The 15,741-nt window shown below is 29.3% G+C and overlaps 1 protein-coding gene across 1 annotated transcript; it reads right to left on the reverse strand.

Annotated features, from left to right (window-relative positions):
- Positions 1–11,641: 11,641 nt before the first annotated feature.
- Positions 11,642–13,305, reverse strand: LOC107618597 (auxin-induced protein 22B-like). Its single transcript, XM_016320706.3, has 3 exons — positions 12,773–13,305; positions 12,460–12,656; positions 11,642–12,338 (listed from the first exon to the last, which is right to left on the reverse strand). The coding sequence occupies exons 1-3, from the start codon at positions 13,027–13,029 to the stop codon at positions 12,163–12,165; spliced, it is 630 nt and encodes a 209-aa protein (XP_016176192.2). The 5' UTR covers positions 13,030–13,305; the 3' UTR covers positions 11,642–12,162.
- Positions 13,306–15,741: the final 2,436 nt, after the last annotated feature.

Raw genomic sequence — 15,741 nt, forward strand, 5'->3', positions numbered from 1 at the left:
AGATTTTTTTGTGAGTTTAAAATTCTGTTAGGTATTTTATTAAATTTTTATTAAAGTTGTTTAATAAAGTATGTGATTAGAATTTATTATGATAATTTAGTGTAAATAGAAATTAAATAATATTGGAGTAAGTTAGATAGAGTAAAATTAGGATTGCTTGAGTTGTTGGAAGATTAGGGTTTGTTATTATATCATTTACTTTTGGTATATGATGTGAGATAAATGTCGGTTAGGAAATTACCAAAGAATTTTTCTCAATTTAATGTCACAAGGTATAGTCCCAATAGACAGGATACCCCAAATAAAAGTTTAAAAGATGATGTGTCACAACAATCAAATCAATAACCGAGAGTAGAATCTTGGGTCGTCTTCCCTAGGACTTGCATCATGATGTACATCATTGGTTAGGAATTTTGGGGTTTTGAGTTAAGTGCGAAGAAAGTAAAATGACCAAGAATTAAGGGCAATGAACAACTAATAACTAAATTAAAGCAATTAAAGTATCTATCCAACTATCAACTAACTAACAAGCAAGCAATAAAAGGATAGCAAGAACAATAGCATATAACCAAAGACAAGGAATAGCTAAAAGACATAGGAACCAAAGTTAATAAGAGAAATAACAATCAATCAATATAAAGGTTTTGGCTAGGGGAGAGAATTGGAGTTTCTATCCTTATTATCATTACCAATTATAATAGGAATTGTCTATTACTTCCACTTAATTATCCTCTAGCAAATGAAGGAAAGTCAAGTGGATACAATTAACTTGAGTTCACAAATCTTAGTCAACTCCTAGTGAAAGACTAGCTTTAGTGAAGTTCAAGCTAACAAGCAACTTCCAATACTCAATCAACCATAGGCTTTGACAATTCAAGAGTTTTCAATACTCAACCCCAAAGCAAAGAGTAAAAATCTACTCCATAATCATAAGAGACATTTTTACAAACACCTTATGTGCACTAAAAGAAAACATTATAAAATTGAGAAACAAATCCAAATCAAAGCTACCCACTAATAATAATTGCTAATAACAAACCAAATAACAACAATGAACATGAAAGAAAACTCAATGCATTAATAAAAAGTAATTCCAACAAGATCCAAATTCAAAACTCACAATTACTAAAGTTGAAAGAGTGCTAAGTAAAATTAAGGAGTAGAAACTACAATTAAAGCAACAAGAACTGAAATTAACAAGGATCTAATCTAAGAATTCAAGTAAAAATGGACAAAGAACACTAAACCCTAGAGAAAAGGAAGAGTTTCTCTCTCTAGAATTCAAAACTAGGTAAAAACTAGACTAATGGAATGTATGGCCGCTATCCTTCACTCTTAGCCTCTAATCTGCAGAATGGGCTTGAAACTGGGCCAGCCAGAGGTCTGAAATCGCTCCCAGCATGTGCCCTTTAGTGAGGCACGTGACGCTTGTCACGCGTATGCATCAGCCACGCATACGCGTCGGTCGACTGCTGCACCTTGTCACGCGTACGCGTTGGTACCAGCTCCCCAATTCTTCTATTTCTTGTGTTCCCTCCACTTTTGCATGCTTTTTTCCATCCTCTAAGTCATTCCTGCCCTATAAACTCTGAAATCACTTAACACACACTTCACGGCATCGAATGACAATAAGAGAGGATTAAGAATTAGCATTTTTATGGCCAAACAAGCATGTTTTGAACTATGAAGCATAATTAGGAAGAAATTTTAAAAACATGTAATTTATATGAATAAGCGTAACAAAAATTGACAAAATCTACTCAATTCAATCCAAAATAAACCCTAAAATTATGATTTATCAGTATAAAATTTGTAAACTTGGTGAAATTTGAACTAGGTTGTAATTAATTGCAGTGTTGAGTTATATTTATTCCTTTCAAATTAGTTTTTTAATTAGTTTTACCTTGTGAATTTAATAAGTTGTTTTTTTATTAGAACGGTGTAATTTTCTTTGAGATCAATTGGAGTTCGTATTTTTATAGTCTATGCAATCATATTCCAGGTTAGTTTTCTATCTCTGAGTATAATGAATTGTTTAAGTTTTATGTCAAACTTAATTTTTTTAGGATAGAGTTTTAGGATGGAAGTGGAAAAATGTTTCATAGTAGCACCTTCTCAATCCCTTTGTTTGCTGAAAAATTATGGAGTAATAAGGGGTTGTGCACTAGAACAACTATGATTTATTATTTTATTGAATGTGTGTTTGTTCTTATTTGTGCAAAAGTCATAAATTTATTTGGTGCATGTCCCTAAATTAAGTAGAAGTGCTGCTAAATTTTCGTTTAAATTGTTTGAAATATATTTGGTTTGTGAAAAAATGATAATTGGACTTGGTGGGAGATTCTAATTATAGAAGAAACTTTTCTAAAATTTTTAAAAATTTTAATAAGTTGTATTGTTAGTTGAATTCTAGGGTGTATGTGAAAAATGATTCTAAGTCATCGTCTGTGGATAGATGTATGATAGGGATAACAGTGGACAAAGTGGATTAAAACCTGAATTTTTTTAGAGGATTAACAAGTTTGTTGCATATGTCTTTAACATGAAACCGTTTAGAACCCAAAGATAACACTACACCTCTATCATAATGGGCTCAAGGATGGATATTGGATGTAGATGAAACATGAAAAAATGGGTAAGCAGGGAATTAATCGGTCTACCACGAGTTCCAATAGGCCTGTGGGTCGATCAACGAGAGTTGGGATGGTTAGAGAACTAAATATGGAAGAAATAAATTGGAAGGATAACCAAGAGAGATACAACGAAATGGTGTTTGATGCCATTGGTGTTATCAATATGGAAGATGCTCAGCAAGAGCCTAATCCGAAGGCAAAGAGATTTTATCATCTGTTAGAATTTGTTGCGAAATCTTTGTTCGATGGGTTCATTCAAAACTGTTTGCTTGTATTAGAATGATGAATACTAAATCTAATTCAAATCATATCCAAGAGTCTTTTGATCAGTGGTTCACCCTTTGCAACAAATTAGTACCTGTTGAGAACTCACATCCTCCGGAATCACTATAAAGTAAAGAAGTTAGTTTTGAAATTAGAGTCAAATTCGGTAAAATCGATTGTTACCTGAATGATTGTATGCTATATTATAAGATTGAGGAAGACCTAACTACTTGTAGATTTGTGATGCACCGAGGTTTTAAGTTGAAAGAAAACGAATTGGTAAACAACGGGGAAAAAGAATTCCAAACAAACGGATGCACTACTTGCCCCCAATCCCTAGACTAAAATAATTGTATGTATCGATAAGTTCCTCCCCTCTCTACTTGATCAAATCCTCTATTTAAATAGTGTCCATCGTACATCTAAAATCAATTTTGAGCCATTTGCATAATCACCTACTTATATTTTGTCAAAAAGTATTTGCTATTTAATTTATATTACGTTACTCTAAACTCTTTTTTTAAATTTCATCAGAGTTTTTTCTACAATTAAGACCCTCAATTTAGGGTAAAATAAATACAACTCAATATTACACAATTGTCCTAAATGAAAAATGGTATATGCATGTATGAATTTAGATTCAATTCTATATAAATCGAATTAACTTGATTCAATTTACTACTTTTCACTACAAGAAAAGAGAGTTGTTTTAACACGTTTTTTTTAACACTATAGTTAAGTGTAAAAATTAATATATATTTTTGACAAATATTACAAATATCAAATTCTCTATGTTTTCTTGATGAATAATTTGACTGTAGAAAATTGCTCCTCAATTTTGACACTCATTTATTTTCAACTTACTCTACTATTCCTCTTTTTCGTTGAGCTCTGTCAATTTTGGCATCACATTGCTCTCAGTTTGGGATCATACTACTCATTCTTCATCTTCAAAATCTCAGTTTATTCTTCAGTTTCAAGATCTCATCTCATTCTTTGTTGAAAATTTTTGTTGAAAAGTTTTTATGGTCAATAAGTGTCAAAATAAATGGTATTTTTTAGGGTTAATAAGTATCACAAAAAATATATTCTTAAATTTTTCTAACAAATTATTTTTTACGGCCAATATTTATCAAAATAAGACTTAAACTTTTTTTACAATTACTGATATTTTAAAAATACTTTGACAAAATTTTTATTAACATATTTTTATAGTTAAAATAATGTCAAAATTTATTTTTTTGACGAATTTTAATTCTTTTTTGACACATATAATCCTAAAAAATAATCTATATTGTTGTAGTGTCTGCAGCACATACATGTATAAGTTAATTGTTTATTTATTTTATATCAACTTTAAAACATAAATGTCAATAAAAAAATTCTCAATTTTGATTCAAATAAAATATAAAAAAAATCAAAACGAATAAGAATAGAAATATAATTTTTGTGTTTTAGTTCAAATTCTAGAAAATTTACATTTTTATAAACTTATAAATGTAAAATAGAATATTAAACGATTTTTAAAAATATATTAAAAATCATCATTTGACTCATTAGCATCTAAAAAATCATTATCAAGATTTTTTATGTTAAAAAAATTAATATAAAGTATAACCCTTCAAAGTGATATAAAAGTTAAAATTTGAATTTTTTTAGAGTTAGAAGTAATAAATAGTTATACAATATATAATGACCAATTATATTTATACGACATGTAATTTGAGAAATAATTAAAATACTATATTAATTAAATTATCATTTAATTTGTGAAATTAAGTATAAAAATTAATGATTTTATACTCTAAAAAATTCAAAGCATAAGTTTTACATGTATATGTTGCAAAAGTAATAAATTAAATAAACTAGATTTAATTTACATTAAAAAACCATAAATTGAATTTAATTGATTCAATTTATATAAATTTATTTTACAATATATACGTAAGCTAATTTATTTTAAGACATTAGTGTAGTTTTGATCCTCAAATAATTTATGTGAATTACCCAATATATATCTTTTGCGAGCTATTAAATTGCCAGAAATTTTATTTAAGATGGTGGTGCATGCACAGGGTTTATCACCTTAGAATGGTGATTAGCGGTACTTTATCCCATTATTAGCTATGGTGAAATCGGAGGTATCCATTTTTCAGTTGCCTAAATAATATTGTGTATAAATTGCACACAACAATTTTTTTATTATTTATTTTTTTTTGAAAAGAATTAGAAATTGTATCCAACCATTTCTACTTTTTATTTTTTTATTAAAAAATAAAAAATTAGACTCTAAGATTTATGTTTTTTAAAAATAAAAAATTTTAAAATTAAAATTGAATCCGTATTAAAAAATTAAAAAAATTTTAAAATGCTTTTTGACATTCTGATTTTACTTTTTACAAAATTAAAAATAAAAAATTTTATGATATTAAAATTGGACCTTTCTATTTTTTTTTCCAAACGATCTCCATATTTTGTTTAAAAAGCAAAAATACATTATACTTGAAAATATTACCTTCTAAACCCGTTTTTTTTTTTTTTTTGGTTTTTGCAATTGATAGGGGTGGATTATTAAAATATGTTTATTATTTCACTGCAACACTAGTAGTGGCTAAGCAGAAAATACATTGTATCAGGGACAGATATAAAGGGGGCGAGTGGCGGTCTCGACCCCCTAATTTTTTTAAATAGTAATAAATTATTATGTATAATTTATTTTTTTAAAAAAAAATATTTAGTATTTAGTCTAATATAAATAAAAGTTCAGTCTAATTTAAATATTAATAATTTTTAATATCTAAAAATAAGTAACAATATTAAAAAAATTTGAAAAAGATATTATTACTAATATTTTTTAATTAAATAAAAAATTTTAAATCTCATAAAGTGAATTCTTTTTCTTTTTGTGGCCCTTTTTTTTATTTGTTTAGTATTAAATATCTCTGTTTCAACTGCTACAATTAAGAGATCTTTTTTAACTATGAATATTGTAAAAGATAACTTAGAAACAAAATAAAAGATGAATTTCTTGCTAATTGTCTTTTAATTATATTAAAAAGAAAATTATTAAAAATTTTGACACAAATTCTATTATCGGTGAATTTTATGATACGAAGAATCGACTACTTCGTTAGTAATTAAAAAGTATACACATATTTTTTTTACTTTAAAATATATTCTTTATCCGTATATTTTTATAATACATCTTATATTATATAATTTTTTACATAATTTTTAATATTATATGTGTTATTGGCTCCCCCATAATATCATTTCTAGGTCCGTTCATGCACTGTATGAACTTATATTAAAAGTGAAGCTATATTTAGTGAATTAATATTATATAATAATAAACCTTTAATTTTCATGTTTAATTATTAATTTAATTACCCAAAACTTTTCCAAAAAGAAGCAAAATATGCTGGCGCCGATGCAGAAAACTGTTCAAAGTAGTGCACCTTAGGAATTGAATATTGACAAAAGCAAACACAGACAAAGTCTGAAAGTGATGCACTTTCAAGTCATGCCAAGGGTAATACTGAAACTGTAAAATAAAATATTGGTTCACTAAGATTAATAGATTTTCTCATCGATCGATAAGATTTTTTTCTCAACAAAAAATTGTTTTTCACTGCCACTAATGTCTGGATGTTATATATCTATTGATTGATGGGAGCAACTTATTCTCAAAGGCATCTAACTGACATTGGGGAGAAAAAAAAGTGCTGCCATAATTAAGATTTCATCAGATTTTTTTTAATTATTATTTCTAATAATTTGATTAATTTCATTGGATATTTCACTATTTATTGTGCCATTTTATCTTCATGACCAATCCTCGTTTTAAAACGTTGCTTTTATAGTTTTATTAACTATTTGATATCTTTTTCTAGTAATTTATTCTAGAAATTCTATATAGTAATTAATGTAAGTAATCTTAGTGAGAAATCAAAATAAAAATTTGAATTAAAGTTACATATAATCGGAATGAAAAATTATGAGTGCAATTAAAGAATTAATTTTTTTCAATTCATATCAATCAATATATTTTTTTAGGTATTTCTGCTTTATTGTTTATAAAAAAAATTTGAATCTTAAGTATTAAATTTTAATTTTTAAATTATAAATTTTAATCCTAAATTCTAAATATTCTGAAAAAAAAAAGAATTAAAAAAATTATTCTTCAATAAAATAGTTGACTAATGTCAACTACTTAAAAGTTAGTTTTTTTTTTTTTATATTTTTTTAAAAAATATTTCCAAGGCCATGTGTAAGTATTTATTTATTCTTTAAGAAAAAATGAATAAAAAAAAATTTTGCAGACGCTTCAGAAGAAAATTGTTTTCCAAAGCGTGTGGAGATAAAAGCGTAAAGCCCTTTTCATATGGAGAGATTCTTGTGGCTAATGATAGGAAGTGAAAGGAGAAAAAAAGCATATTATTTAACGTTTCATTGTGCCTAAAAGCCATCTAGTTCAAATCAAAAAAGGGAAATTCGTTTGAGTAATACATTTCTATAGTTTTATTATTCTTACCACTAATAACAAGTATATGGTACCCCTGACCCCAGAAAATGACTAGCACAAAAATATGTAGAGTAAAAAATTTGTTACTATTATTAGAAGGAACCTTCTTTATAACTTATAAGCTCTATGTATTTTAATACTTATAGGCATGCATGTACATGCATAATTTTCTTAGAAACTGCGTCCCCTTTTGTATTTATCGATGCACACTTTGCTTAGTGAGGTAAAAATGTATATTAGATATTGAAATCTACACTCTACAATATAATTGTTGGTTTCTATACCATAAAATACTTTTAGTTATGCTCATTCATTCATAACGAAACTATATAGACATAATTTACCGAAAAGAGTTATAGATGCATGTCCTTCTTATTATGCAATGTTCATGGTATTTTTGTGATATTAAATTGTTATTTGCCAAGGGAACTTTAATTTCAGACCTGCCCTGAAGATTTTTTCTCCCCCCTTTGACTCTCTATCTTTGCTAAGATTATTGCATTAAATTTGGATATTTAGAAGGGTAAGAGGCTTGTCTATATTTTGCGTTTTTGTGCTTTGTTTTTGATTTTCCTAATAACCAAAATATATAAGAACAACAAAATATGATTATGATAAGATTCTTAAATCAATCACCTTTCATTTTCTTTGCTAACCTTGTTGGGCATGTCTCAATTTCTTTATTTTGAGCCTAGCTGCCTAACCAGATTCCTTATGCATAAATTTTTTTTTTCTTTTTATTTTTGTGTTAGGTTCTGGTGATAAATCAATTGCTGGGATATGTAGGGATTATGTGTAGTTGGAATTTATAAACAGAAGGGCCCATTTGTACTAAAATAAAAGGAAACTTCCCAAGATATCACCTGTCTTGCTTTTAATTGATGATGATACTGATCTTGATGAGAATCAACTGTGAAAAAATGAATTGGGCAATTTAATTTCTGTCCTTATTTCTGATATTTTCGTTCTAAAATTTTAAAAAAATATAAATAATAAAAAATTAATTTATCTCTTATTTTTCGCATTTTCTATCATAAAATATTATAAAATACAAAAATAAAATAAAACAAAACAAGAAACGTTAACATTAAGCAAAAAAAAAAAAAAAAAAACACCAAATATGCATGAAATAAGCCACAAATGCTGAAGAAAGACGTGGTGTGATCTGCTTCCTTCAACCAATAAATTTTGAGTAAATAGTCAAATTAGTCCCTTAAAGATCACATGATCTCTAATTTGGTTTCCAAAAGATTTTTTAGTCAAATTCATCTTCAAAAAATTTTAATTTAGTCACGTTAGTCCTTCCATCACTTTTTACATTAACGGCATTAACGGAAAGTGACGTGGCATGTTAAGTTACCTGACAGCACATTTCTCTACATCCTAATTGGCAACCAGCACAATATCTTTATGAAATTTAGTCAAATCAGTCTCTAAATGACAAACCCTAATCACAAAATGTTGTATATATATCCCTTTCCTATACAGTTAGTTGCAGCGGTTTAGATGGCAAAATTTGAGATCGCTGACATGATGGTTCGTGAAGATGGAGGTCGCGGTGGTGGAACTAATCAACTTTTAGCTATTGAAAATGTTTAAGCAACTAGAATGAAACCCTAATCCCTAAAACGATTTTCAATTTCAGCCAAGAAATACCAACAAGAAACATAATTTAATAATGGCATAATCTTAAAAAGAAGTTCAGTAACAGACAAAATAAATAAAAAAACTTCCCTTCCACAAAATTGAATTCCGCAAAGAAAATGCGATCCCCAAAACCAAACAACAAAACAAACACTAAACATAAACAATGATAAGAGAAATTGGTAACTAGTGCTCCTTTAATATTCAAAAGAACAGAACCCTTGATCAATTTTTATGAATCAACAAAGAGCAAAACCCTAACCAAACAGTTGATTTTCAATTCCAACAAAAAACACTAACAAGAAATAAATTTTCTCAACGACACAATCCTAAAAATAAGTTTAGTAACCAGAACAAAATAAAACCTTAAACGACAAAAATGGCCATCGGTCACATCTTCAATCACTGCGAAGCCACTCCTCAACGGCGAACTTGCGAACACACTGCGCCGGATACTTCAATCAGCGACGATGATGAAGGCTTCTTCATCTTCTCCTCAGCGACGTCAAAAATGAAATGAGAGGGAGAGTCTTGTGAGAGAAAACAGAGACGTCACACCAGATGCTTCAATCAGCGACGATGATGAAGGCTTCTTCGTCTTCTCCTCAGCGACGTCAAGAAGGAAGTGAGAGAGAAAGGGTGTGTTTGGTAAATACGTTTAAAGCACAAGAAGCGCGTTTAATCTTTTTTAACGTTATAATTTTTGTTTGGCTAATTTTTTCTTTTGAAGGCGAACATCATTCTGGGTTTAAACTCCCGTTCACCAGAAGCAACAAATTGTAGTTTTTGCGTTTAACTTCTGCATTCACTTCATAAATTAAAAAATTAATTGACATTCTACCAATTTTGCCATTCAATCTCATCTACAATAAAAAATACCAAAAACAATCATCAGAGTTCTTGAATTTTTTTCATAGCTATGCTTCACAAACAAATATTTTTTTAATATTATTATTAGTACTCTTTGTTAAGTTTTAATTTTATCAATTATTTATTTATTTTTTTATTAATAGTATGGATATTTTTATTTAGAATTTTTTTATGTTCACTTATATATATCATTGTATTTTTTAATAGAATTTTTAATATTCATTATTTATATGTCTTTTTTTAATTATTTTTATTAATACGTATTTTTTTATTTGACTTTGTATATTTTTTACTATATATTCTTAAATTAGTATATTTTTATTTATTATTATTAATTTTTATAATATAAATTTTATTAAAAAGATATAATTAAATACAAAAAAAGTACGAAAGAAAAATACTAACAAATTATAACAAAAGAGTACTCATTTTCAATACATAAATTTAAATTCTTTTCAAAAGTAATTATAGTAAAAAAGTGTTAAAATAATATAGATTTGAATGATATAAATTCATGTCTTTTTAGTAATTTTTTGTCTAAACGTAATTTTGAATAATGTAATCCAAATAACATTCATTTTATTATAATCCATTTTGATACAAAATTACCAAAGATAAATCACGTTAACACCAACTCACTTTTATCAAAATCAAGTTTGTAAAATCAATTTTATACAAAATTTCGTTTGCAAACTCTAATCCAAACACACACAAAGTCTTGTGAGAGAAATAGAGACGCTGCACCGGATGCTTTAATCGACAGCAAGGATGAAGACTTCTTCATCTTCTCAGCGACGTGGAAAAGGGAGGAGAGGGAAAATGGAGGAGAGAGAGGCTGCACCGGATGCTTTAATCGACAACAAGGATGAAGACTTCTTCATCTTCTCAGCGACGTGGAAAAGGGAGGAGAGAGACTCTTCGTCCTGTGAGTTGTTAGTTATTGTGACTTGTGAGTGAATGAAAGTGAGATTTATCAAATGACATAGTTTCAATCACAACCCCTCACCCTTAAAAACGACGGCGTTTTAATGTTGATTTGTCTCTTAACGTGTCACGTTATTTTCTGTTAACGTAGAAAGTGACGGAAGAACTAACGTGACTAAATTAAAATCTTTTAGAGATGAATTTGACTAGAAAAATCTTTCAAAGACTAAATTAGAGATCGCGTGATTTTTCAGAGACCAATTTAACTATTTACTCAATAAATTTTCTTGTTCTTTCTTGTTAGTAAAGTTTAGTATAAAAGCTGAAAGAGTACTATGATTTTTGGGGACATTAAAAGAAAATCATGCTTTACCTTATGGCTATCAATATAGTTTTTAGATTTACAAATAATTTTAAATCTTTCAACGCGTCTTCGTTCTCACTTGATGGACATATATAGGTTAAACACACAATTTCATTTTTTATTTTGGTAATTAAAGATTTTGTTAAAATAATTATAAACTCCATTCCAAGAGAGAGATAAGTTAAACCCAGAAGTCACAATTTCAACTTGCTTTGAAAAATAAATTCTAAAATCTAAAATAGGTCAACGAGGCAAAACTCCTAATCACTTGATCTGACATATATACACAAGACTTTGACATATGATTCATCAACTATAAGCTAAGGTTCTGAATTCTTTTATGGTTTTGAAGTCAAATAAATTAGGAAGGTAGATAATTAGTAAGGATTAATATCAATAAGATGACATAAACAATTAGATCAAAGGATATATAATTAATCTTGTGTCGGTTTCAATAACAGAAAATTTATACAATAATGAGAATACTTGGTATTTTACAATAACGTATTCATGTATTAATAAAAAACACCAAAAAAGAAAAAAAAAACTTGGATGAACAAATACATATGATCATCTCCTTCCTATTATCCTTCTTGTAAACAAAGTTTCATTATAATTTGAAGCAAATCTCTCCATGAGATTTCTCAATTGAAACTTGTTTAGTTTTCAAAAAAAAAAAAGAAAAAGCATAGCATGCATCTCACCATAGATGCGAAAAAAAGAAAAATAAATAAAAAAACAAGTAATATTTGTTGTCAATCTCCCCCTGAAACCTTCCTGAGAATAGGCATGCTACGATGATATGATAGCATACACTAAGATAGTGATTGAAAAACCTTTTTAGTACTTCCGAGAACCCAAGCTGAAAAACCCATGCCTTTTTTTCTTTCTATTTCCCTTCACACCCAAAAACACCTTCCTTCTGTGATTTTTTCTGATCATACAGCACAACCCAAACCTCTGGCTTCAGATCCTTTCATGATTCTTAGCCTCTTACACGAAGTCACAAACATGTCCCAAGGAACATCTCCAACTAGCATCCAGTCACCATCCTTGTCTTCATATGTTGGTGCATAATCAGATCCCTTATACCCTTCCTTTTCAGAGTACTCACCTGAAAAAACCAAAACCAAAACCTTTAATTTTTACAATAAAAAGGTAAAAAAGATTTAACCTTTTGGGTTTAAACTTTGATGGGTTTTAGTTGTAGTTGCTGTAGTTGTACTACTACTCACCTATAGTCAACTTGAACATGTTTTCAAGGGATTTGAGGAGTTGTGGATAGCCTCCATAGATCTTCAAATCAATCTTTCTGAGGTAAGGTGCTCCATCCATGCTCACCTTCACATAGATCCCACCTGCAGCCTCAGATTGTTCCTGAAGGCTGTTCTTCCTGTATGATCTGATTGGTGGCCACCCCACTATCTTTGCCCTGCACCCATCATCATCCATTTAATTAGTTACTAATACTACCTCAGAAATCTCACAGAGTCAAATTATCAAACAGGTTGCATGCATGAGAAAAGAAAAGAAAGAAAAGAAACTTACTTGGAAGGAGGGGGTGCAGCATCATCATCAGTGTTCTTAGCAATATTAGAGCACTTGGATCCACAGTCCTGAGCAGGAGAAGTTTCTTCATGAGGCAATTGCAATGGCCTCTTGTTTGATGATGATGATGCTGATGATTTTTCTTGATCAATAATAGGTATATTCTCTTGAAGATGAGTCCCTGGCAAACCCAATGTGAGTTCTGTTGCCTTAAGGTTCTTGATATCATTCTCATATGCGGATGCTGATGTTGCCATCTTCACAAAAATCCTGAATGAAACGAAGAATGAGATTATGAGATGTGATGCAAATGAAAGAGGTTTTGTTTTATAGAAGGTAGCTAAGGTAATGCGTTGTTATGAAGAGAGAGAATAAGGCGTTGTTTGGATGGATGCATGAATTAAGGACAAAGACAAGGGAAGAGGTGTCGGTAGAAGGAGCAGCAACTTAAAAGCAACATGTCCCTACATTTTCAGGACAAGGTTGGGACACACGTTTATGTGATGGATGGATAGAATTGACGGTCAAGATGTGGTTTGGGAGATAAATCAGGAGCGTTGGCTTTAAGGAAAGTGGGGAAGGGAACATGCCCATGTGAATGGTAGGCCATCCCATCCTTCGCATCTGCCTCTTCTCCTTTTTATTTTTATTGCTCTTCTGGGGCCCTCTTTGCCATGTGATATAAACTACTACCTCGCACACCACACCATACCATGCCATACCTTCCTCAACCATTTACCCTAAACAATACTATTATCATCCTTTTAAACAAAACACCTTTCTTTCCAAGGGAAAAAAGAAACTAAGAAACAAAGGAACTTGTATATCAACTCGGCTAGTAAGTAGTAACCAATAAGAAATGCAACCAACTCACTAATTCTTATTTAGATTGCATCTCAAGACCTAAAAAAAAAAAAAAAAGAATTGTAAATACTTTTTAAGTAATTAGATGTTTTATTTTGTAAATATTAGATATTTTTTATTTATTAAGATTTGTGAATTGAAAAGTCATTCTCAAAAAATTGTAAATATTTTTTTTAATTAAATTAGATATTTCTTTCTTTTGTAAAAGAAACATCCGTACTTTAAAACTTAATTTTTTTTATTAAGGGACAAAAAAAATTTACAATATACAAAAAAATTTAAATTATATCGAAAAAAATCCAAAAGAATGTCGAAAAAAATTCAAATAACATTAAATTCATTTTTAAAGAGTTTGTGGATTCTTCTTTTTGTGTAATTAGATGTTTCTTTCTTTGTAAAAGAAATATTCACATTTTATTCTAATATGGGACGAAAAATATTCATAATAAACAAGAAAGAAATATTAATACCAACATAAAAGATAAATTTACTATAAAAAAGTTGAAAATCGTCAGAATTATTGGTAGAATCGCTAAAAAATCCAACAGTAATATTCACAGTAATATATTATCGTCAGATTTATCAGCAAACATAATCTAACGGTACACTACAAAAAAAAAACGCTGAATACCATTAGGATTACTGTCGAATTTAGCGGCGTCTAGCTATTACTGTCAGATTTAGGGTTGGTTTTTGCTGCGAATACATGCTATAGTTGGTTCCCCGAATTGTTTACTATCGGATTTATTGTTGCGACTATAAATCTGACAGTGATAAGTGGCGCGAAATATTATTTTTTTGGCGCCAACTATACCGGCGAATCTACCGTTGAATTTTGTCGATGGTAACTTACTTTAGTGAAACACTACGTATAAACAATTTTCCGTCGGAAGGTTCTGCCGGTAAATTCGACGGTAATATTGGGGTAAATTTCAAACGCAAACCCCCTCTCTCTCACTTCTCCAAACTCACTCTTTTTCTCCTCTCGTGATCTCTCGTCGCCCCTAAAGCTGCCAGCATCGCTACCATGCACTGGAGACTCTGTTGCTGCCGCTGGAGCTGCCGGTCACTGCTGGAGTCGTTGGAAATGCCACCACTATTCGCGTTCGTGGTCACTGTCGTTGACGATAGTGACGTTGTTGCCGTCACTACTGCCTCCTATTACCACCACGTCTCCACTATCCTGAAGCCACCAACAGAAGTAATTTTAGAATAATTTTTTAAAGATTTTTATGCGAGTTTAGAATTTTTTGGTTAAATAGTTTTCAAAATTATTGATTAAATTAGTGTAATGAATTTTATGATTAGGATTTAGTATAGTTTTCTTAGGGTCTTTCAGATATTTTTGCAAGTTTAGAATTTTGTTAGGTATTTTACCAAATTATTGATTAAATTATGGTAATAAAGTTTGTGATTAGGATTTAATTTGGTTTAGGATTTTTTTAGTTTTTCAAAATTTTTTATAAGTTTAGGGTTTTGCTATGTATTTATTATCAAATTATTGATTAAATTAGGATAATAAAGTTTGTGATTAGGATTTTTATGTTAATTTAATGTAAATAAAAATTAAATCAAGTTAAGGTAGGTTAAGTAGAGTGAGATTAAGAGTGATCGACATTGTTGGAGGACTTTGTGTAGTTTTTTGAATTAATTAGTTTCACCTTGTGAGTTTAATAAGTTTTCTTTTTTATTAGATCGGTGCTATTTTCCTGAGATCAATTGAATTTCGCTTCTTCCATATTCTGTGCATCTGTGTTCTAAGTAGGTTTTCTATCTCTAACTATAATAAATTGTTTAAGTTTTATAATTAGACTTACTTTTCCTAGGATAGCGTTTTATGACAGAAGTGGGAGAAGGCTGCGTAGATGTTCCTTCTCAAAACCCTTGTTTGCCGGCAAATATTAGAGTTATAAGGGTTGCGCACTGGAATGGTTAGGATTTGATGTGTTATTGAATTTGTGTTTGCTCTAATTTATGCCTACAGCTGTTTTCTCTATAATAACTGTTATATTTATTTGATAGATGTCTCTGAAAAGTTCTACCAAAATTTTGTTTAATTTATTTTAAAACATGTTTAGTTTGTCATAAAATGATAATTGTATTTA

Source organism: Arachis ipaensis, chromosome B9 (genome assembly GCF_059453495.1).
Source record: "Arachis ipaensis isolate K30076 ecotype BB chromosome B9, ASM5945349v1, whole genome shotgun sequence".
In the NCBI taxonomy this organism is placed as follows: Eukaryota; Viridiplantae; Streptophyta; class Magnoliopsida; order Fabales; family Fabaceae; genus Arachis; species Arachis ipaensis.